The following is a 23,995-nucleotide window of genomic DNA, read 5'->3' as shown; positions in this document are numbered from 1 at the left end:
CTCAATCGGTTCCTCAGTGAAGCACGCAAGAGCGCGTGATTGCGTGCAGTAAATTTCCCTCTCAGGAGGTTTCTCGAGAAACGCGTCTTGATTCTTTAAGCCCTGTAACGTATCACCGGGCTCTTCGCCTTGGGAGCCCATCGCAGGGAGAGATGCATTGCATATGCAAATGTCTTGTTTGGGAGACAGCCGGCTGCTGCTCAAGCGAGGAAAAGTGAGGAAAAAAAAAAAAACACCCCGCGGCATCGATCTGCCCCTCTGCGTTTAGTCTGGGTTAAGTGTTCAGCTTCCATTTGGGCCAAATTCATGCAGGGGTTTGTATAATTACGCCCGAGTCAATCCCCATTACTCCTATCGAGCAGCTGCTTACTTTAATAAAAGCACATGTCCAATTCGGGGAGAGGAGCTGCATGCGTGCGCATTATTGTGTGTCTGCGTTTGCCGGTGTGCGTGCATATTCACCGGAGTCAATAAGCACAGGAAGGAGGCATTAAAGCCACTAACCAGTCGCAGGCGAGCAGACCGCGTGCACCAAATGTTCCGTCCACTCCACAATCCTCTCAATCAGTGCAGCGAACAACTCTCCTAACGTTTGTCTCTTCTCCCCTCAGGACAGGATTCCTCTTCTTTGTCTGCTCACCGGAGACCATCAATCTGTAGCCTCTCCCTGTTGCCCTTCTTTCATCATTTCAGGGTTGTTGTTTCTTTCCTTGCCAAGGAGGATGACGAGGCTGACCTTTGTGCCCTCGGAAAGGGCCGCTGCGGGTAACAAAGGCCGTCGGCCAATGGGATCGGGCGGAGCGGCCTCGGGCGTGTGACCCACATTCCTAATGACAAAGCAAAGGCTGCGGTGCATTTTTTGGGGTCTCAAGAGGAGGATCCAAATGCAAAAAGAATAATTAAACCGATACCAAGTTGGTATTATTTATAATGTGTTCAAACTCTCGCTTCTTTGGAAATGAAACTACAAAGGAGGAGAAAGAGATCCTCCGTTATATATTATATGCAGGTACAATGATGTGCAAAATATAACGTAACTTTGATTGTTCCAATGATACATTCCAAAAATACTATTTTCAACTTTGAATTTCATTTCTTCATTTTACCGAACTGTGCCAATCAATCGTATACTTTTTAGTGTAAAATGAGAATTAAGCTGCTCCTCGGGTTGTTCGAAGCATATGAAGCCGAGGAATCCTGAGCAGGGAGAGACGTTTCCTGTTCCTGTGTACATATCACACTGCTCCAGTGGAACAAAGAGATGTTTTATACGCTGAGATAGGCATGGAAGTGCTTCCGTGTGTCAGCGGGATCTCCATGGACGCTCCTCCTTCTGCCACAGGAGACAAAACTTAGGAGCGAAGTGCAGAGCTGCTGGCTGCTCCTCCTTCCTCACCGGCGCTCATTCATCAGAGGTTTGCTGTCGCCCTCGGAGGTTTAAACTGCAGATTAAGTCAAATGAAGATAAATAGAGCCCCCGTCTTGCAGGTGAACAGAGTTTATCATTATGAAGTCGACGTAGTAAATCAATAACATCCGTCATATGTGCGATGCTGTCAAGTCCGCTTTTAGAGTTTATTGTTTCTTCTCCAGGAGAGAGAACTATTTGAAGTCAGAATATTGCCTTCAAAACCAGCTTTTTCACAAATAAATGATTGGTTTCACACATAAATATGGAGGATGTAATTGTTGTGGAAGCATTGATTTGAATAACCGGGGGGGGGATCTTCTGGGTTGCAGTGAGACGATATACACGACGTGTTTTGTAATCAATTTTTATTTACTGTTTTATCGCGTTTTCTGCGTTGGGACTCTTCAGCAAACTGTAATTTGTTACATTCAATATTTAGTTTGACATCAAAAAGTCGGGGTTTAGAAAAAAACACCTTTCAGAATGTTATCCGAGTCCGAGCTGACAAGAAAAAAATCCAAATCTCATTTTTAGGAGGTCAAATTGAATGCAGCTGCAGCAAAATCTCCTTTGATTCGTCCGTGAGGTCACGAGGAGCTCCTTGACCTCTGAACGATGAATCAAGAAGAGGAAACACTCTACTTCTGGTCTCTATTTTCTTTTTTTTACCTGATTCGCTTTTGTTTCAGCAGGGCAGCTAAAGCTAATTAGTGGGTTGCATAGCAACAAGAACAATGCCGAGCGCCCTTTCAACCATTGGAGCTGGAGCTTTGTGAATGAAGCTGGGTCTCCTCATTACCCCGTAGCTTCACGAAATATGCGACGAATATCGTCCGCATCCATGTAGATCGACTCTGAATCGCTGCTCATCTATTTCATTCCTGACATCCTTTGCAGCGCCATAATTACTGGAGATTTAATTAGTCAGAGAACAAAGGCAGCTTGACCTTCTCTGCCGGTCCAGGAGAGCCGTGTACGTCATGCAGGCAGCGAGCAGATGCCTCTTCCTTAAATAAACTAACAGGTCTAAAGGGCCGTGTAGCTTATGCTCAGGTTGCAGATCCCAAACTACCGAAGATCCCTTCGTCCGAGCTCCTGCTTGTAGCATCAAAATATCAGCAAACCTTTTACCCCACGTGCATTAAAAAGCAGCCACGTAAACAGTGCATATGCATCCGAATAGTCGGGGGTGAATGAAGGTCATTCAGACAGCGGTCGGCCCACCGGCTCCGTGTGGAAACCGGTTAAAGATGGTCTGTGAGGCAAAGCTACGGTGTTTGTTATTGTCCGGGGGTTTAAACTAGAGCTCGTTAGGCGTTTACTAAAAAGTTTGTACCTCACCTTTGTGATGGAGCCGAAGCCATTATGTTGCTCTCTTTGAAACCAGCCGACGGCATTAAATAAAACCGGCACTGTCAGCAGACAGTACGCAGGGCTACACGTTGGTGACGGCGTTATTCGTAGCCTGACATTCGCTGCCTCACCCTGATAACCTGTCGCTGCCTTTTGCAAGGAGCCGAATGGTCGCTTCATTTAGAAGAAAAAAAAGCTTCAAACACAGCGGAAGGACTCGGCCTTTGATAATTCTATAAGCACGCTCAAAGATCAGACGCCTACATGCAAACTTACATCGGAGTCACTTAGCACGTCCACGCCGTTTGTTGCTTAGCTACGTTTCGGCGGAGACGGGGATATCCGTTCCATCTCCCGCGCACTCACAAAGACAGTAATTACACAGAAGGTCATTCAATTAAAGGAGGCCGTGCACCTACAAGCCTCGTCACAAAAAGAAGAAGTGTGGATAATTAAATGATTCAAACCCGGACTGGAGGCCAAGGCAGCGAGACACAGGGGATGGGGGGAGGGAGGGGAGGGAGGGGGGAGCTCCGGGTGAGAGGCAACCTTCAGCTGAGTACTCTGATCAGCACCTGAGAGACACAACGCACACACACACACACACACACACACAAAAGCAATTAATAGACTTTTTAGAATTGTGCTGTTGATCCGAATCCACGTGGCTTTTTCAGAAAGCTGTATTTGTGGCTGCTTGACAAATACCTTCATGATTTCAGTATTTTAAAAGCAACTTTTTAAAAGTGTGGAATCTACAGTCACCAAAGCTGGACTGTGACCAGTCAACTGTCTGAGAGGACTGTGTACATTTAAAAGGTTTTACATAGCTACACTTTAGTAAGCTTTATAAGCTCCAAACAGCACAAACAAGTGGCTGACGTGGCTGACGGACCATTGGAACATTTTAAAAGTGTCAACTTGTTACATTAATATTGTCACGAGCATCTTTCAAGTCCTCGTTTTGCAGCATTCAGCCTGTAAACTAAAGAGCCACTCGAGAGGATCGGCCCTCGCTCGACCTCGGGGGAGACCTCGCGTGCTTCGACTGGTTGCTGGTTTTCAAATTCACGCTGCGTGGCGGAAAACAGGAGAGCGGCTGGATAAACGTCTGCGACGCGGAGGTCATCGTACCGAAGGGCCGAAAGGGCGAAGCGGCATCTCATGTCGAGTGGCTGCTGTTGCCTACCAGGGAAAACACAACGGATACTGTGTGCCAACTGTAACAGCTGTAGTGTGTCTGAGTGAGCCTGTGTGTGTGTGTGTGTGTGTGTGTGTGTGTGTTCCAAGGGTTTACATCATCGGGGTAAAAGAAGAAACACTGGCGCCAACTGATCACGGGATTAAAGGAAGAATCCTCCTCAGATACTCTCACGCTGCTGGTCTTGTAAATTCTTTATTTTATTTGCCGTGTGGAGGCCGGAGTGGAGTTGTGTTTACTTTGCTTGTTTGCGTGCCGGCTGTGTGTTTCCTGAGTGTTTTTCAGAGCCAGTTACGGTCACTGGTTACAGAGTATAAATAAATTTAAATTCATACTTCTTTAGTGTAGTCAATTTACCTCTTTTCTTTTTTTCTTACTAACTTTAAGGGGTGTTCTGTAAAAGGAAAACATCACAGGACAAAAATATAAATGTCTTTATTTAAACTTAATATAAACTTAGTAATACAACCCTTAAACACGACACAATACTAAAAAAGTACCGAAAACAAAAAAACAAAAACAAGGATTAAATTAAAATGCTCAACTTAAGTACCTCAAAATTGTACTTAAGAACAGTACTTTTGGAAAACCTCTTTTCACCACTGAGAACATCTGGATGAACCCAACCTGCACTGCATTCTGGTCCATTTCCTGCTTCTGTGGATGTTTAAACTGGACTCTTTGTTTCCATTTTAATGACTGATCCACGAATACGAGACGGACACGTGACAACGCAGCATTTACATTTTGAACGTAAAACATCGAACTGAATTAGAAAAAAGCTGATGAAAAGAATCCCAAAACACAGCGAAACGCTTTGTAGCGCTGGAACGTTTCACGGTTAATTTAATGATTTTGAAGAATTATTTTTCTTCCCAAGCCTGTGGTGTCTTTTAGTTTCAGCAGCAGAATTCAACTCAAATAACTGAGGAACCCGACGCATCGCTGCCCACAGACATTAATGCACACGGAGTAATAAAGGGCTCAATTGAATTAATCAGCTCGAGGACGTTAATCGGACATTAATGAAGTATTGACCTCTGATGTCTGCCAAATCTCGAGCGACCTGTCGCTCCACTTTCTTGTTGTGGTGTTTTTTTTTTCTTTCAGGTGACGGTTGCGATTTTCCCGCTTTTCATTAAACAACGAGCTTTTTTGCAGTTATGTGTAAGACAAACCGGAACCTTTTCTATTCCAACCTTTCTTTCTATTCTTCGTTCATTTCCTCTTTGAACCATCTTCCCTCACGGATGCTGAGACAGAGAACATCATCAAGACCATTGGACGTTACAGCAGGACATTTAGGATGGAACGTTTTCGGCTTCATCGTGCCAGGATAGAAAAGGGTCGCTGCATTAGAATGTTTTTTATTTCTCTAGTGCAAGAAACAAAAGTCTGCCAGCGTCCGGTGGACGGACACGTGTGAAGAGGAAGTTTATGAAAAAAAAAGCTATTAATACAGTATTTTTCTTTCAATATTAGCGATGCGAAATGTCTTTGTATCTATATTCATGACATTATTCACAATTTAAGAACTATATTGATATGTAAAATAACAATTTGTCGAGCAAATTCTATTGAATCTGTAACAATGAAAGGTCAAGAAGCCACACACACACACACACACACACACACACACACACACACAAACGAATGTTTCTATCTAATTATCTTTTCAAAACTAAATCATATTTTAATGGAGCCCATTATTCATGCTGGAGGAAAAGCAACCCTGATGTATTTGATTGTGAGGGATTTGGATTGTGCAGTTGAATTCCTGATAAGGGAAAATCAGGAAGGAGGTGTGTTACAAACCTTTGGACAAATGAAGCTTCCGCCGTTCAGCCGATCCACTTGTGATAATGACGCATTGTTAGTGGGGGTCGGCGGGTCGGTTCGACCTCAGAGATTCCTTTAAAGCGCAAAATCTAAAGAGAAATTACAGCATCAATCCAATAAATAATTAACTAGAAAAACAAAATCTTGGTCCAGTTTTTAAGGGTCTAAAATAAATGAAAAGTGATCCGGCGCCTGTCTCATTTGCATATGTCTGTATATTCCCAGTAATGCCGATGTGTCCATTTCGATGTTCAACTTAACTCCCAAATAATGTAAACCGTCACAATAAGACATTCCCTCTAAAAAGATCTTAAGTGAGGCCACATGGGAGAGATGAGCGCATGGAAAGCATGAGGCTGCATGACTCAGATTTAGAGTTATTATTTCACACCAACTGCACTCGGGCCAAACGAGCTCCAGATTACAATAATACCACTGGCAGGCAATTAGGTGCATATAAACAGTGCATGCAGAGAGCTGGCATCAGGGTGAGCCACACACACACACACACACACACACACACAGGGTGATGTGGTGCTGGGACTCCGTCAGCCTTCACCGTGTCCTGCCCCGCATCCATCAGCAGCAGATGAAGGCTGACCTGACAAACACCCAACACCGCCAGCAGCTGCCTGGGCCGGGATAATTAATACAGCCGGCAATTTGGCAGAGCTATAAACGTCCTGCCGCTGAGACATAAAAAGGGTGAGCGGTGGAGAGACTATCGCTAACACAGAGAGAGAGAGAGAGAGAGAGAGACTGATAATCCAGGAAGCATAACAGATTTCTCTGGCATGTGAAGCCGGCTCCAGGCTCACGGTGTCATCCATCCACAGGGGGGGCCCCGAAATAAGAAATCACAAATTCATAACTTTTACTACCTTCTTGCAATGCTGTTAATTTGACATATTAAAAAGAAAACCCTTTGTGCGGTTTTCTGGGTCACCCGCAGCAGTTCTTGTAGAGTAAGTAGTGCAGAGTAATGTAGGGAAGACGAAGAGTCCGTCTGTTGCATTGCTACTAGTTTGCTTTGAATGATGCAATCTCGTCTAAATAATGATAAAGAAGCATTACATTTTAATACATTTTTGTTTAATATATTATATTAAAAATCCACAACTGCAATGTAAGTAATAGACATTACATGTAAAGGGATTAGAGGTTTCCCTCTAAAATAAGGCAGAGTAGAAGCATCAAGTAGCATGAAATATAGATATATAGGTCAAAATGTTACTTTACTACTTGAGTAAATGTACTTTCACAGCTGTAACAAACGATCACACTAATGTTAACGTGTACAATTAGTATGCTGACAAGCGCTGTGCTTGTTAGCATCCTAGCACGCTACTGATTAGCATGTTGCCACATGTGCTGTTTGTGTGTTGACAGGGACGTGTTTTGCATGAAAAATGTTTGGTTTTACATTAAAGGACTCTGGCGTACAGTATATTAAAAAGAGCCGCAGAGGCACGAACGTAACGTTCTCTGCGTTGGTCGAAGGCAGCAGTGTCTCCTCCCATCTGTGGCCTATGTTAACATGATTAGACTGGATTATGGTAATGTACAGGGGGGGGGGGTCGATGCTCTGCTGCTCTCGTTTCGGGGAATAGTTAATTGGTTGGGTTGCTTTGATGTCGTGGTGATGAAGGGGGGGGGGGGGAGGCCCACGATGGAGGCGGCGAGGCGGATTCATCAACGCGTCATTGTGTTGGTGCGTCTGACCCGCTAGCTGCTCCTCGTGGTCCTCTGCACCACCGCTGACGCGCCCACGTGATTAACCAGCACATTTATTCGCTTTGAAAAAGAGTCCTTCGTCTGCGCTCTCGATAAACGTGGCTCACCGCGTCAGGTGCGTCCTCGCCACCGCCTCCCACAGCTACGCCACCACTGCAGCTGCGGTTCTCGCGTTGTCATTTCTAATGAGGTGGAGGAGCTGCTGTGCTGGAGGAGTTTTTTTTTAAGCAGGTTGCTCTTGAGGCCTCGGCACAATCAGGACCTGCAGGCGTTCTGCCTGCGGAGGCGGAATCCCTGCTGTGATAGTGGGCCGTGCAGATGAGTATACATTTATATACTTTAGACACGTGGCTCCTATAAGTAGGCCGAGACTGCATGCAGCGGCGTTCACCGCCGAGTCCAAGCAAAGAGCATCATCAATGTTCACATAATGTGCAAAATGTTGCAAAAGGAGCAACGTGGTTACTTGAAGTCAAACCAATAATATAAAATTGGAGTGTTTGCAGACAGCGAGAGAAACCTGTGATGTGTTTGGCTTTAAAGCCTTCCTGTAAGTTCACACACAAGTTAAATTAAATCTAGAAATACTTCCAGCTCCATATGGACTTTCATATGAATCACAACATCACTGGCTTTGGCTGAAAAACAGACTGAACATGATAAGTAAAAATCTTGCAATTTTATTTGCATATAAAGGCAGCTAAATATATCACAATGAACTGAAAGAGAGAACTAACATTTCCATGAAGAGGGATACAATCAGAAAGAGCGAGAGGAACAGAAAGAGCATTTACAGCGGCAAAGTTGAGACAACTATTGGCAACATTTTTTTTTTGTGCTAGCAAGATTGCATTTACACACAGTGCAAAATTAGAAAAAGAAAGCAATTAAAAACACAAATACTATCAGTTACACTTTTAAGGACAACTTTACCAGGCTTAGGCAGGCGTGTTGTTGGGTACAAGCGGCACCTGTTGGATTGTGACGAATTCTTCCTCTCTCATCCGAAATGAACGTCCACCCCCACTGGGCGAGTCGATACAAAAAACATTATACAAACGCATGAAGGGCGTCCGATGGGAGCGTTAAAGAAACAAGTCAATTGTACAGGCGCGCACAGAAAAAAAAAGAAAAATGCACCAGATCATATTTTTTTCTGTCAACCACAACTTTTAGTACAGATGTTTTACAACATGAATATATAATATATATATTTTTTATACATACATTTTCCAAATTAGATCAGGAATCCGTAGCGAGATGTTACAAGGGGAGTTTTCCGGGCTGTTTTTTCGGTAGCTTTCCGTCCCTGCGTTAGTCAGCTGTTGTTTTGCGGGGTAATAAATAAGGACTCTCTCTGAGCTGTGGGGCTCTAGCTGAGAACATTAAAGCTAGTTTAAGGCAGCGTCCCTGTCAGCCAATAAGAGAAGAGGAACTGACGAGAAAAACAATGCAAAAAAAAAAAAAGAGCTAAACACAAAAATATCAGATGATACACCATGAAGCAATGGCATCCATTGTCCGGCCAATGCAAACCAAACACAAAGAAATTGTACAAATTCACAAAGCATCATTTATCTTACAGATCTGACCAATATTAATATCAAGAGCAAGATTGTTTAACCACAAAAGTCCCTCAAAAAAGGAGAATACCGGTGCCACTGGCGACTGTTGTTCCCCGAATACATTTTGCATGGCACACTTCTGTTGACTTGTTCGCTTTTTTTTTTTTTTTTTTTTAGCACATTCACAGCGTGAATATTGTCTTTTCTTGCGATCATTAAATGACGTCAGGAAGGAATCAGATATGAAGTGTGTAACTGAACCGAAACATTGATTTCATGTCCAGAAAATCAGCTTATTAGAAAATAACTTGATGGCATCATCGTCGCAAAAAGAACAGCCGTGTCCACGCTCTCTTCTCGTCTGCACTAAGGCAACTTATTTTGGCGGGGTGACTTCCTGTGTGAGGCTGTTCAACAGGAAGTGGACCGTCGATGTAGAAATGTGGAAGTGGGTTTTTTCGGACTCAACGAGAATGTGTGTAGGAAAAAAAACAAAAAAACTGAAATCCGAGGGGGAACACAGCATTGTTAGCACAACTAGAAATAAAGACAACAAAAAGACCACCGGTGTTCTCCTTTAACCCCCCCCCAAATTCCCCCCATTCTCAATGACAGCTTGGAGAAGTTTGCAAAAAACACTTAGTACTTTTTTTTTCTTCTTTTTTTCAACTGGACATATTTATAGAAAAGAAAGTCGTTTTTTTGTCCCCCTCCCCCCCGGTCCCCTCCACCGCTGTCCTCTGGTCTCAGGAGCTGGAGGGGTTGGGCAGGTCGAACACGATGGGGGGGTTGGTGGGCTGGAAGCTGACGGTGCAAGTCGACGCATTGATGAACGTCGTGTAGCCGTCCGTCATGATCCCGTAGCCTGAGAGAAGGGGGGAGGAAGGGGGGGGGGGGGGGGGGGGGGCAGTTTAATAAAGTTTTCAATGTCTTTATGGTTGATTAGTAATGTTGACTAGCCAAGTAGTTCACATTTGTATCAGAGGAAAGAAATATTTACATTAAACGCATTCATTAGGAAATTGAAGACGTTAGTTAAAGTTAAAATATATTTCCAAGCATGATTAAGTGTGGAGGGTTCTGTACGTCAGTGTGGACCTCAGGCCCACCTGACCTCTGACCCCTGGACCTTCGTTCTCAGTACCTTCGTGTATGCCTCCGAAGGCGTGAAGTTTGGGTCGCACCCTCTTCTGGACCGTGTTGAGCAGCTCCACACAGCCGACCCGCTGCAGCTCCTTAGGAACCCAGTCCCTGAAACCTGCACGGACACATGAGCGGTTTAACCAGCGAGCTCCCCGTCATACATTTCACACGGGTTCCTCCAACACGCATGACCACCCTCAGCAACGGATCTACGGAAGTGCAACAGAAAGTTCGGAGCATTTGACCTCCTGCAGCGAGTCCCGTCGGTACAAATAAGTCTCGCAATCCACGTTCCAATTAGGCCTCGTTGGGATTAGTTGTTGCGACGTTTGCTTGCCGTCATTTGGTTCCAGCAAGAACCATCTTTAATGAAAGCAAAAATCATCCCTTTTCCTTTTCTTCATATGCAGGCTTCCATTTGCCGCCATTCGTCCGAAAATGCTGAAGTAGCAATGAGATTCTTTTTGTTGAATGTAATATAATGGAAATATAATCATCCAGCTTCTTGAGTGCACAGCACCGATCGGCCGGCAGAAAGCGAGCGTTGTCGGCTTCAATATTTCACACCGGACGAGCTGTCAAAACAGACGATGAAAGAAAGCTCTTTGGCTTTCATGTGTTCGCTCGCGTTTCCCCGAGCACATCCATATCATATCACATCCGCAGAGCGCGAAGAGCACACAGCTGCTCTAAATAACACGTATTCATACATGCGTGTTGGCAACACACAGCTTTTCAGAACTGCTATCTGGAAGGAGAGAATGGATCCGAACATGTGTAATTGTTACATATCGTCACATCCTTTTCTAGTTGAAAACCTCGCAGATCTGCTGCCTTTTCCTCGGCCGACGAAAATGTCTTCCACGGTCGTACATCCCCGGATTTTCAGTTTTCGGAGAGCTCCCCCCCCCCCCCCCCCCCGGTCTCTCTACAATCGTTTGCAGAGTCTGTCACACTGGTGCAAAATCGAGTTTCCATGCAATCAAGCGACCACAGCGGCTGCTGCTGCAGCGCTCGCTCTCCGTAGGCGAGAGGGAAGGAAATCACTCAATAAGGCCAGATGGAGAGCGCAAAAGAAAGAAAAAAACACCAAGGAACTCCAAGGAAAACTGAATCAGTCTGTAGTGAAAAGAAAACAATATGTGTTTTCTTTTTCACTCAGTCAAACACAAATATGGAATCAGACCGTGTTCAGTGTGTTCACTCCAGATACGGGTGGGTGAATATGAGAACACACACACACACACACCGACTCAAGTGACTCCCTACAGATATTCACATAATGAGGAACAACCTCATTAGATATGGTGATGATGAGGCTGGCGGAGGAAGGGGGTGGAGGTGGGGGCTGTGATTGGATAATTGCACTCACCGAGCGGAGGTCCGTGGGTCATCAGGATGTCGATGCCTTCGGGGACGAGGTTCCATTTATCCAGCAGAGATTGACCCCGAGGCAGGTTGAACCCCCAGCCGTTAAACCACGGGGTCCTACAGAGACAGAGAGACAGAGACAGAGAGACAGAGAGAGACAGAGAGACAGAGACCCCGTTAACGTCGCCCCGGAGAACAACACTGCCCCGATTACGGCACAGAGCTAAATTAAGATCTGGAGGCAAAATATACTCCTGCATTTACAAAGCTTTTAACCAGCACAGCAGTTCGACCGTTTACTTGAACATAACATCATTTTCAATTTGCCGGGTCCTTTCAACATGTGTACCAAACCCGAGCTGAGTGAAACATTAATTACAATAGGTTAAATTTTAAGAGATTAATGGCATAATGAAATGTTAACAATGGCAACTCGCTGAGGAGGCCTTTTGTTGTGAAGCAGCTGCAGGGAGTTGGCCTGTGTAGAAGTGCCTCACGCACAAAAACAAACCACAATACATCTGTTTGATCCCAGCATGCCTTTGGGTAAAGTCGTGCTTACTGTCCGTACTTAGTGGGAGACGTTCGAGTCTCCAGTCCAGAGATATTTATCTCTGAAGCTTTTTGGATCGGATCATTTTGTATATCACTGTTTTTCTGAAAGCAATATTGTCAGTTATATTATTATTATAATATTATAAGTGTTTAAATACTGGATTTCCACAATAGATTTTGCATCGAAGGGCGTCAATTGCTGAAATGATCGTCACATTCTGTTGCATTAGGGACTTTTGAGCAAAGCTGAACTCAAATGTGTGAAAAGAAAAAAAAACTAAATCCAAACAGGTTTTTACACATTGAACCTTGAAGTAAATTTTATTCCACAACGTAATGCATGTTGATATGCATTTGCAGTATATTGTTGTGCACGTGCAGGTTACCCGCAGCATGTGGTGGAAATGGACGAGAGGGTTGACAAGTGAAACAAACACCCGAGATTGGTCAGTGAATTTAAAGCGCCAAACAAAGCGCTCAATCAAGTTGAATCCGTTTTGGAAGCCAAAAACTACGCGAATGACGCCGGCCGTCCACACGAAAGAGAAAGAAGTGAATTTCTAAGCAGCGGGGAGCCACATCGTGTTGTCACCCCCCCCTCCCCCTCACCCCCCTCTGCTACGCAGGCTGCGGATTGATTGACAGCAGCCGGGCCACCTCCGGAAGTAGAGTCTGCTTCAGGGTGACAGGCGGCATCTCAGACGTCCCCGGCAGACACAAAGAAAGACTCGATGTGGCTGAGTGAGAGTGAGGGACGGACAGATGGATGGATGGATGGATGACGGGGGATCGGTGGGGAAAACGGATGAAGAAATAAAGCGAACGGCGCAGAGAGGTGAGATGTGGGAGCGGGGGGAGAGAAAAAGAAATCGAGCAGGGGTCTGCTTGATGAATTGAGCCTTCATTTATCACAATAGTTGTAATGGCAGAAGAAGGCTGACAGCGCAGGAAAGGAAGACAGATTATCACCACCTCGGTGTACCAGTCGACCTCCTGCGACCAGCCCCTCCAAAATAAATCTCTTAACTCTAATTTGAGTGTTGCGGATGAAAAGAGTCCCCGGGTTACAGCGTCCGCTCACTTAGCGATAGCGCTGCGTACGGCATTTGAGCGAGGGGGGGGGGAATCAGGGCTCCGCAATCATCGACGGGCTTTGTTCAGAGCGAGGGACGGACGCCCACGCCGCCGATCGATACTCGGGACGATGCCAAGTAGCGCGAACCACAAGCGAGCTTCAAAAAGCACCTTTTTCTCCCCTAAAGAAAAAAGGCCCCACGTCATATTAAGAGAAATGAGCACCACGACGCAGTTAGTTTGGGCCTGTTGCTCGGGCCGTATCGAGTGTTTGTGCGCTCCATCAGAGAGGAGGAGGAGGAGGAGGACGCCGAACCGCTTTGATTTGCTCGCTGGGTCGTCGCCTCGCTCTCTCGCTCGGTGGAGAGCTGAGAGATGAGGTTAAAAATGAAATGTGAGGCGCGCGCAGGGAAGTGAAGGCCACGGACTCGACTGATTAATTAGAGCTAATCACACAAATCGGAGCTAATGGAAGTCTAATGGATTACCGGAAAGACTCGCCCGCCGCTGCATGGACGGAAACAACGCTGCTTCACCCACCCACCCCCCCGGTCGGGGCGATTGGTCCGGCTCCAGCCTCGACTGATGGCAACGAGCAACAGAAACACGGTTATCTCCCCCTCTCCCGATTCACAACAATAAAATTGTGGTCTTAGGCCGCAAAAACAAATGGCTGTTCTCTCTGCGTCGCACGCGTTTTCTCCCGCACGAACGCATCCATCTGGGGAGATGAAACACAACCGCTGACATGAGCCGCGCATCCGCAGCAAACCACAGCGGCCCCATTTGTGCGACGTCTGCGCGTGAAATACACCTTCCACGCAAGCGCATTTGTTAACCTCCGGCAAGATTAACGACCTCCCCGGTCACATAAAGCAGAGGTTGTTTCCTATGCGGCTGTGACACAGGTTTTATTATACTGTGTGTGTGTGTGTGTGTGTGTGGTGGGCAGAGAGCACGTCCGCCAGCATCCGAGTAGGATGAGAGTTGAACAGAATGTACGCTGCCAGTGTCTCAGTCTGTTCCCAGTGTGTGTGTGTGTGTGTGTTGCGATCTGACTATACTCGGAGCCCAGTGTCGCCTTGGCACTCGCCATCTGGAGCGTGTCGCCGTGGCAACAAAGGAAAAGCGTCCGAGGGCGGAAACAGTGGGAAGTATAACGCCGTCGAGGAGAGTGAAGCAGAAGTGAGAGAATAAGGGAGGAGGAAGAAGAGGAAAAGGAAGAAATATTTTCTTATAATAAGGAGGAAGAGGAGTGAACGGCGAGGGAGGCCGCGGTAAGATCACGCCATGCGTCCGCGGTAACGTCATATAACCTTTTACAAAAACTGACAATACAATAATTACCCATAATCCACCAGCGATGCACAACACTACATGTGACAAAACGCTGCATCAAACGCACGAGACCGTATCCATGGTAACGACTCCCCCAAAAAAGATGGATTCATTGAAATGTGGAAACGTGTTTAAACTGCTTCCCCCGCCGAGGTGAAGCAGACAGAAGCCATTTAGCCCCCGTGTGCAGAGGTCGATATTCAATCAGGCCGGTGGACATCGTCAGGAAGACGCCGCTCTTCACCCCTCTGCGCCCCCAAACTACCCTCCGAGGCGATGACCCCCCCCAGACAACACACGCCCCTCTCATTAGGCCTTTTAATTGGACTCCTCCCTGGATTATTTTAACAATTGTTCCCATAGCTGACTGGACACTGAAATCATTTGGAAAATTCCCTGGAGGGGCAGCGCACTAATTCATTATATATATGTATATATAAATAAAAATATATATGTATATATATATAAATAAATATATATATGTATATATATAAATAAATAAATATATAAAAATTGTAAATTTTACTCATGTGATCATAAAAATATTGTTTTTTTCGTTCTAAATAAATTGTGGCAGATAGACTTACTGATGAATCGTATCCTTTTGATCACACGTTCAACCAAAGCGTTTATGATCAAATGTTTCCCAGAGAAACTTCACCCTGAATCCCGCCGACAGGCTGGAGCGAGAGCGTCTCTGCACAGGTAAAGAACGTGTCCAATTCAAGCCGGGTTCAACACAGCTGATCAAAAACTAAACGGATCATCATCCGTGTCGTCTTTGGATTCAGAGGCGTCTTTCTGAGCCGATCATCAGAAAAGTCTTTGATCGTCTGACCGCTCATGAGCAATCGAACCTGAGCGGCGAAGCTGCTGAATAAACGCTTATCATTGACGGGACGAACGCCCCGAACCTGCGAAACAAGTGTTTTTGCTTTTAGAAAAAGGAAAAAGAAGAACATGAGAAGGAGAGTTCAGAGAGTGTGTGTTTGTGTTACTGTGTGTGTGTGTGTGTGTGTGTGTGTGTGTGTGTGTGCGCGGGTCCAGCGATCCATCGTGTCTGACCTCTGAGTCAGAGCAAGGGTCGGCGGGGGGAGGGGTCTAATTGATCAACCTGTCAGAACCAATGAGGAGGGCCATGTTAATGGGACTTTCATAGGCCCCGCGGGATGCACCACCTGACACTCAGGGCTGCATGAGTATGTGCAAAGCCGGAAGCACGCCCTGTGTGTGTCTGTGTGTGTGTGTGTGTAATCCCAGAGCCCAGCTAGCCTTATTAAAAGGAGCCAAGTGGAGACTCTGGCTGGGTTTTGACAAATGGCCTCTCAACACCAAGGCCACCTCTGCAAACTTTGGGGACGAGGTAGAAGGCGAAGTCGCAAGGGTGAAGGGTCCGCGTACGCACGAGTGTGTGCACGCGTGTGTGTGTGTGTTTGTGTGCTCCGCTGTGCCCCAGCACTAATAACCTGTGCGCAGTGACTGATGGAGTGTGGAATGGATTAATCCTGCTGCAGTCGCGCTGCCAAGCGCAGAGGCGCAAAGGGTTAGCCACCGGACTTAGCCCGCTTAGGAAAGGCTACAGCCACGGGGACCACGGGTTGGTTCACACTCACGCAGTCACAGACGCACACAGACACACACACACACACTTTCTCCCCGGGGTTTGTCTCCACGCTGAGATGCAGCCGGCTGCAGTTTGACCAGCGGGCGGGTAATGCATCAGGCAGCAGACGCGTCGCAGCAAGCACACACACACACACACACACACACAGCTGCTCCCAGCGACGCACCCCATGCAGGTGTGAGTGCACGAGGAGACAAGGGAGGAGACGGGAGTGTGTGTGTGTGTATACATAAATACATATATGGGAAGGGGGTGGTGGGGGGAAGGGGGGAGGGGGGCAACGTTGCAGCAGGAAATCAAATGAGAGCAGGGCGGTGCATCTCCTGCCATCGCTACATCTAAGCTCATCTCTCTCTGAACAGACTTCAAAGTCATCGAGGGCTTCAGTAAGCGAAGGCGCCTGTCTGGAAGTCCAGGACGTTCCCCGTAGCACAGAAAACGATTGACAGCCAACCACATTTAAATGATAAGGCACCATCAATAGGGCAAACTCATTGCTATATTTAAATCACTCGACTCACTTTACTTTCTTTTTATAATATTTTCCAATCAGAGACTCCGGCGCTTCACGCGTACATTGAAGACATGCGGGTGCAGGGGGGCCTGCGGCGGGGCCGGGTGGGGTTTCGGGCGGTGCGGAGCTGCTATGGGAACACGGATGTGTCTACGCGCCGACATGGAATCCAAACACTTTGAAATATGGATACGGATCGTCGGGAGGGCCAGGCGGACCCGGAGAAACTGGAAACCAGACTAATGGCGGGAGGGGGCCCCATTCAGGGGGCCTGCATGGGGGCAAAAGGGGGCCCCAGGCCCTTTCAACCTGCCCCGAGACGTCGGGGCAAGGGTCCCATTACCCTCGTCTAGCCCCGACCTCCGTGAACTTGATCCCGGAGAACAATGTAAGGGGGGAGAGGAGGGGGGGGGGATAATATCTCTGGGGGAATGAGCGAGCGCTCGTCAGACGACGGAAACAGGACGAGGTGAAGCGCGGACCGAGGGAACGCGCCGCGGAGCAAAGGTGCGTAGGAGAGGAGTGCGCGCTCACTGCGCTCCCTCCCCAGCACAAAGGCCCAAAGCTTCCAGGTCCGCAAGTTAATTGAAAAAAAAAAAAAACCCTCAGATTTTAAACTGTCATTTATGAAATACAGAACAGAGTAGTGAAGCCATGAAAGAAAATAGTTTAAAAAAGGGACCTTTGTGTGCTGTGGCCTCTGAGTCATTGTGCGGTTACGGACTGAAGGTCTGCGGCTCTTCAATCAGGAAGGACACACACACACACACACACACACACACACACACAGACTTTAAATCTACTTCAGAAAAATAATGTACAATATGTCTTTCTGTGCATCATCAGTCACGTCAGCCTTCCTCACCTGCGTTTAGAAGACAGCTTTAACGATTGAGCGGTCGCACCGGTCGAAAAGACAATTCCGATCCAGTAAATTGTGTTTACTGTTTACTTATAATCTAACGTGTTCTTCCTGGTCAACAGCTCGTGCCCGTTATTACCCACAATTTATCTCCATCCCCTACAGCCCAGGCAGGGATTTGCGTTACGCCCGGCGCTGCCTTAGTTGTTGCCTTGCTGCGGACGCACACGAGATCAAGGCATCACAGCGGCATCGTGAACTCCGAACCTGCACGCGGCTCGGACGGACTGAAATATTTTTTTTAAAAAAGGAGGTTGAGCCGGCACTCGACTACGTTCCATTAGTCCATAAAACGCTCCCGTTACATAAATGCTTTGTAACGGGGGGGCCCTGGTTTGTTTCTCCTCACAAGCTTTTACACTAGTTGGCCCTTTGCAGTCACAGCCCGTTGAACAGGAAACCAACTTCATCAACAAAAGTCCGCCGCGGGCCGCTAAATGAATGCGCCGCTTTTGATTAACAATCCGTATTTGTCAGCGCAGCAAAACTCCGCTCCAGAGGATTCAGAGAGAGAGAGAAGCGCGTTCCCACAGATTCCCCCGCACGACGGCCCGGGAGCACACCGAGCCGTGTCCCGACACGAAGGGGGCCAACCAGTTATTGCTGGAGAGGTCAAAGGTCAAGGCGGGAGGACAAGGAGGGAGTGTTGAAGGCAACAGGAAGGGCCAAAGGGGTCGAGCCGGCGCAGATACGCGGCACTCTGGTGGCGGTCATTGTCTCGACCTTACGGCGGAGCCGGGGCAACAATAAGCGCAGGAAAACACACAATCTGGCATTGTTGGTGTCACGGGTGAGCGCACAAAAGAGCCGGAACAGAGACAAAACAAAAACACACACACACACGGCTGATCAGGGCAGCCAGAGAGACTCACCCATCGAGCTCTACAGTCCGGGAGGGGAAAGGGAGCCTTATTATTAGCCGGGAATTAACGTGAGCTACTAGATGGAGCGTTTATTCCATGACATCACCCCACGTCTCAAAACAGAAACACGCTTTAGTCCGGCGTTTCCGCAGCGTGCGCGATCGCAAGGTAGCCGGTGGGCGGCGCTCGCTGTTACCATGGAAATGTACACGCGCGGGCGTGATACTCGCGGATTCCGCTTGGAAAACATTTTTATTTTATTGCCCTTTTCGTATGAGGTGAATCAAAAGGTTTTATCGTCACAGCTCATCAAGGACTTTGAGGAAGCCTCAATTCTGGGACCGTTTCTTGGGACAAGATTTATGAAATGCAAAAGATAAATTAAAATTTGCTTCTTTTAAAGGAAAAACTGTTGACCTGTCGACATCAGTGGAGATGCAAGATCGACTGGGTTCATTCCTACAGCCGTCAAACCGCCAAAATAAGTCACTTCACTGAGCCTAAATGTGTCCATTTCTTTAAATAGATCCCCTAAATATATCTCCCTATTGTTGGTGGTTTTCACTCAATGGAGGTCACAGTTCCCCCTCTTTAAATCATGACCCTTCATCCCGGCTGACACCTGGGTGTTCCTACCACCCACGTCGGGTGTCCAAACTCAGCCGGTGGAGATAAGCAGAGTCTCGTCCTTGCCACCGAAGCTCCGCAGGAGGTCAGCAGGAAGGAAGGGAAGTGCTGCAGAGGACGGCGCGAACGCTATCGCCGCCGAGCAGATACAGGTCGCCGGGCCGCCCCTCCGGCTGGCGGAGCCGTGATTGATGGCTCGCTGCAGGCGATTCACACCTCCCCGCCGGGCCGCAGCGGGCGGTGCGAGGCGACGCGGGAGAACCAGAGGTGTGTGAGGCCGAGAAAAACAGTTCCAGTTATGCCAATGTTAAGTCCTTTAAGTAGACAGATGCCCCAGATGTCACTAGAGTATTTCATTTTATTAAGTTTAATTTAAGTTTCTAAGTGAGTTGAACGTGAAATGTCTTTATCAAAGGATTTCAAATCTATTATTAATGAATTGATAATTCCTGTTTTTCTGCCAAAAACTACATTCAAAGGATTATGTTATGTGTTGTGTTACATTTGCAACATGCATTATGTTACAATTTACCATCATCCGATCAATCTTTTGAATGAACGGAGCACGAACCACAATAAAACTCAATGCATCCTCCTTTAGTTCCCCTTTACTGCCCGCTGGCTGCTAAAAGCTAACGCTACCAGCGTCCTTCTGCCGATTTCAACGCAGATTCGTTGCTCCCGACCATGACGGAAAAATTTGTATTGTTAGCATAATCACAACTCCATGTGCTATAGAGGCTTTTAGAGGAACCCCCCCATTCCACTGAATCTTAAGTCAATGTAGTCTTTTAAAACATGCACTTTCTTTTCTACATCAAAAACCTACGAGCACTTAGCATCTTGAATGTTACACGCAGCTTGTTGTCATTGATGGTATTACTTATTCAGCAGAGCTTCAGCCGCGGCAGCACTTAGGTTGGTGACCCTTTCAAAACAAACACTGCAGAGAATAATGGCCTTCGGTAAGGTCCCGTCTGAGGTGAAATCTATGTTTAGGTAGGCGGTAAAAGGGGGGGCAGCTGATGCAGGGACGGCACCCCTCAGGGCCCAGCAGCCGGGGGACACTTATTCCGCTTTTCAAATATTTATCCCCGTCGCAGCGCGGGAAAGACGGCGTCTTTACTCCTCCTTTACTGGTTGCGGCGCCATCTTGGCTCCCATTCCAGGGGTGAGGGTGGGGGTGGGGGTGGGGGGGGGGTGTTGTGATTGCATTTTATAGCCTCGAGCAGCCACCTCATGTCATGTATCTCTCCTCATGTCGCAGACATCTGGTTGGCTCTGGGCTCGTTCTAGACTCCCCTGTTTGATTAAGCCTGTATCGCTCCTAATCATACTTAGAGTACACACACACACACACGCACACACACACACACACACACACACACCTGCAGACCCTACCTGCCTCAAAGTCCTGTGTCAGCTGCATTTTGAGGATGTAAAACAGTCACAGGAAAGAACCAGTGTGCGCCAGTGGTGAATAGAACATGAATCATAGTAACACGAGTATTATTATAATATACATACTAAATATTATGAATATATTCAGGATGTGCAATTCATTGAATTTTAAGTAGACATTTGGCCACCAGCAAAAAAAAAAAAAGAAGACAAAAGGAGGATCAACATAAAGTGATTATGTTCCTCAGTGAATCTCCGGTTTGGCTTCGCGTTATAACAGCGACGCGTTGAGGGACGAGGACGCCGCCGGCTGCTGCTGCTGCTGCTCCTCCGACAACGCGTTTGATTAAATTGTTTACCGGAGCAAAGAACTGTTCACGAGAGCACAACGCTCTTCACAGAGCTCAGCCTCTTTATTGCGCTTTAAAAATGGAGCCCGCTGCGTTCAGCGTGATTATTTTAAATAAATCAGAACATCAACATTGAACGGAATAACGGTGATTATGATTTTTTTGGGAGGGGGGAAACTTCCGGTGTGTTTACACACAGCGGCCTCTCCGAGCTGCTATTAATAACGGAGCCACTTAGCATTCAGAGGCGCTGGTCTCAGCCACGCTGTTTGTTTCACGGGTCATTAAATTTATGCCGCAGCCCTAATGTTCATTACAGCAGCAAGCTGGCCAGGGGTCTGCAACACTCGCTCACTGTCTTTAATCCCCCGCTGTATTCCCAACAGCGGCTTCCTTTTCATCCCCCGCTCACGCTCGCCCTCTCACATCTCGCTCCGTTTGCTCGACAACAATCTCTTCCTGGTTTGATTAAAGAGGATCATCGCGCCAGCGTCCCCACCCCCCCCCCCCCCTTTTTGACTAAATGATTCCAGCACAAACGCACACAGCGTTAAAACATATTTTAGTATCATTGTCTCTGATCATCTACATCCTTTGCAGGTGTAGCTGCTGCCGGTTTCGCCTTTGCAACTCCACCTGGAAGGAGCCAGCGTCACCGTGCTGCAGGACTGGAGGTCAGATACAAAAGACAACGTGAAAGCTCACCGAGGGCTCAGACGACAGCTTGGATTTATTGCAGGAATGCGCCGATCTATTGGCCAAACCTCGCTGTCGGTTGATATTTTGCCCCGTTGACGGACTCTTGTCGCCAATCAAGGAGGCTTTGCCAGCGCTCATCCCATAAATCGCATCGATTTCGCGGCGGATTAAATTAAAACTTGGCTTTGTAAAAACATTAAAACTCATAAAGTAACTGTATAGCAGCTAAAAAGGCTTAAAAAAGAACCTGTGTGTTAAGTTTTGGTTTCCTGTGTACAAAAAGGGAATAAACAGCAAACCAAACAGCAAAAAGCAAATAAACAAAAGCGTCACAATTTGTGCATAATTGTATCTTCTGTATCTTTTTACAAGAGAAAAGAGTAGTTGACTCGACTTCTTAAAAACACAAACGTCCTCCGTCTTGCACATCGTTGCTCCACTCTTCTATTTCACCACCTTTCCTGTGGTTCTAATCAGATGCTTCAATCTTAACCATCACACACCTCCAAACATCAACAAGCTGCCGTCGGGCAAAAGCAGCAAAACAGTCCACACACGTGCACGCACACACGTTAATTCACGTTGCAGCCACAGCAGGCAGGTCCCACAGGCTCCAACCGCCCACCAATCCCCTTCATTACTCCTTAATGCGACTGATTATTCTCTTTAGGAAAAAAAAAACAACACAAAACCCAGCCGCACAGTCCTGCAGGAGAAAAAAAAAAAACACAAAACCCTTTATGGAGCGAGCAAACACTCTGTTTAATCCTATTAATCCTGCTGGAAACGTAGTGCACTTTGAAGGCCGAGGGAGAACAGAAAAGGTTCCTCAGAGGAGGAAGTTCTGAGGGTCGGATGCTGACTGTGACCTTTAGACTCACAGGACCTACATCCACAACCTTTTCATATTCCTTGTCCTTTCACCAATGCGTCAACATTCGTCATAAAAGCACCAGGTGCCCCGGTGACGCAGGACCTGGTGCAACGATCGATGTTGGAAGGGAAGCCGACAAACCGGAGATGACCCACACACTGGAGCGAATGCTGCTCTCTGCAGAGGTGGACTCGACGTTCAGTGCAACATTAAAAATGAAGGCAAGCGTCTGCTCCACTTCATCCACGATGAGCAGATTTTATGTTGCCGCCGGACAAACTAACCCTCTTAAAACAATGTTTAGTGAAAGTCTTCAAAACAATTCACTGCACTCTGAAGATCTATAACGCCTCTCTAAATCAAGTGTAAGAATTTACATTGAGCCATTCGTCAAGATGTTTTTTAATCTAAAAATGAGCCCAAAAACGGATGATTTACTGCTATAATACAAGTCATGGTTTACATTGCCGTGGTAACGGCGCACCGCATGTACTTGCTTGCCTGCAGCTGCCATGTAGGTTTCATATTTTACTTATCTTCAAAAGAACAAACGCATCATTTTAAAGTACAATCAAACTCTTCTAATCAGATGATCTCACCCCGTGTGTGTGTGTGTGTGTGTGTCATCCAGCGGAGGATCAGAGGCTTTGCAGAGCTTCAAGTAATTCGACCATCTAATTAATGCTGACGCCGCCGCTGAAGCCCGCCAGTCACTGGGTCAAAGGTCGTCACGCAAACCACTGGCACAGGCAGGTAGCCCCGCCCCTGTGAAACACTCTGAAAGGCAAAGCCAACGCCGCCGCCATCATCCCTTCCTCCACCTCCTTAACCTGTCCTTCAGCAGCAGCCCCCCCACCCCCTTCTCCTTCCTTCAATTCCTCTCCAAGAAAAAAAGAAAAAAAACGCCTCCCCACATTTATCCACTCAATGACATGGAAGCAAAAGAATAGAGACGGAATAGAAAGGGAGGAAAGAGGGAGGGGGGGGGGGGGGGGAGGAAAGGCTTTTCAGCAGAACATCTATAGGAAACCAGCACTTCAGAGCCCTTTCAGCGCCATGAAAGAGCGGGGACGCCACTTCCCAAGCCGTCAACCCGAGGGCCCGACATGTCGCCTGAAGGATAAATAGAGCAGGCGGAGAGGTGAAGTTCCCCGTGTACTTCTGTCATGCGAGCGATCATATCTGTTTACTAAAACAAAAAGGGCCTCGCCGTTGAACTTTGCCCGACTATTCTGATAAAGCGAGTATTCGAGGATGCCGGTGTGTCGGGGTGGCGGGGGACGAGTGTGCCGCGGAGAGCCATCCATCACGCTCGGAAACAGAAAGGATAAGTAAGAAGAAATGAAAAAGGGGTGTCAAGCACGGTGTAAAAGAGCACCTTGTTGTATTTGATCGAGTACAAGCGGGCCGGCGCTGGCAGACGCGAGTTACGCGGTCTCCTGTTAACACAGCGCGTCGACCCCGGAGGTCAAATCCGGCGGGAGAGAGCGAGAGGGGGGGGAGGGGAGGATAACTGTGCGATATAACATAATTCTCC

At 47.2% G+C, this 23,995-nt stretch overlaps 1 protein-coding gene across 4 annotated transcripts in view; it reads right to left on the bottom strand.

Moving 5' to 3' along the window:
* Window positions 1-8,198: 8,198 nt before the first annotated feature.
* The window catches only part of mpped2a (metallophosphoesterase domain containing 2a), a 42,118-nt gene continuing 26,321 nt past the window's right edge, over window positions 8,199-23,995 (bottom strand). For all 4 annotated transcript variants that reach the window (XM_078085747.1, XM_078085748.1, XM_040159873.2 and 1 more), the window contains exons 5-7: window positions 11,619-11,734; window positions 10,248-10,361; window positions 8,199-9,968 (exon numbers count right to left, since the gene is read on the bottom strand). In XM_078085747.1, coding sequence (XP_077941873.1) covers window positions 9,850-9,968; window positions 10,248-10,361; window positions 11,619-11,734 — 349 coding nt within the window. In that variant the 3' untranslated portion in view covers window positions 8,199-9,849. The remainder of the gene's footprint in view (window positions 9,969-10,247; window positions 10,362-11,618; window positions 11,735-23,995) is intronic.

This window comes from Gasterosteus aculeatus, chromosome 12, assembly GCF_964276395.1.
Source record: "Gasterosteus aculeatus chromosome 12, fGasAcu3.hap1.1, whole genome shotgun sequence".
NCBI classification, from domain to species: domain Eukaryota; kingdom Metazoa; phylum Chordata; class Actinopteri; order Perciformes; family Gasterosteidae; genus Gasterosteus; species Gasterosteus aculeatus.
This window is presented reverse-complemented; position numbering and strand designations above follow the sequence as displayed.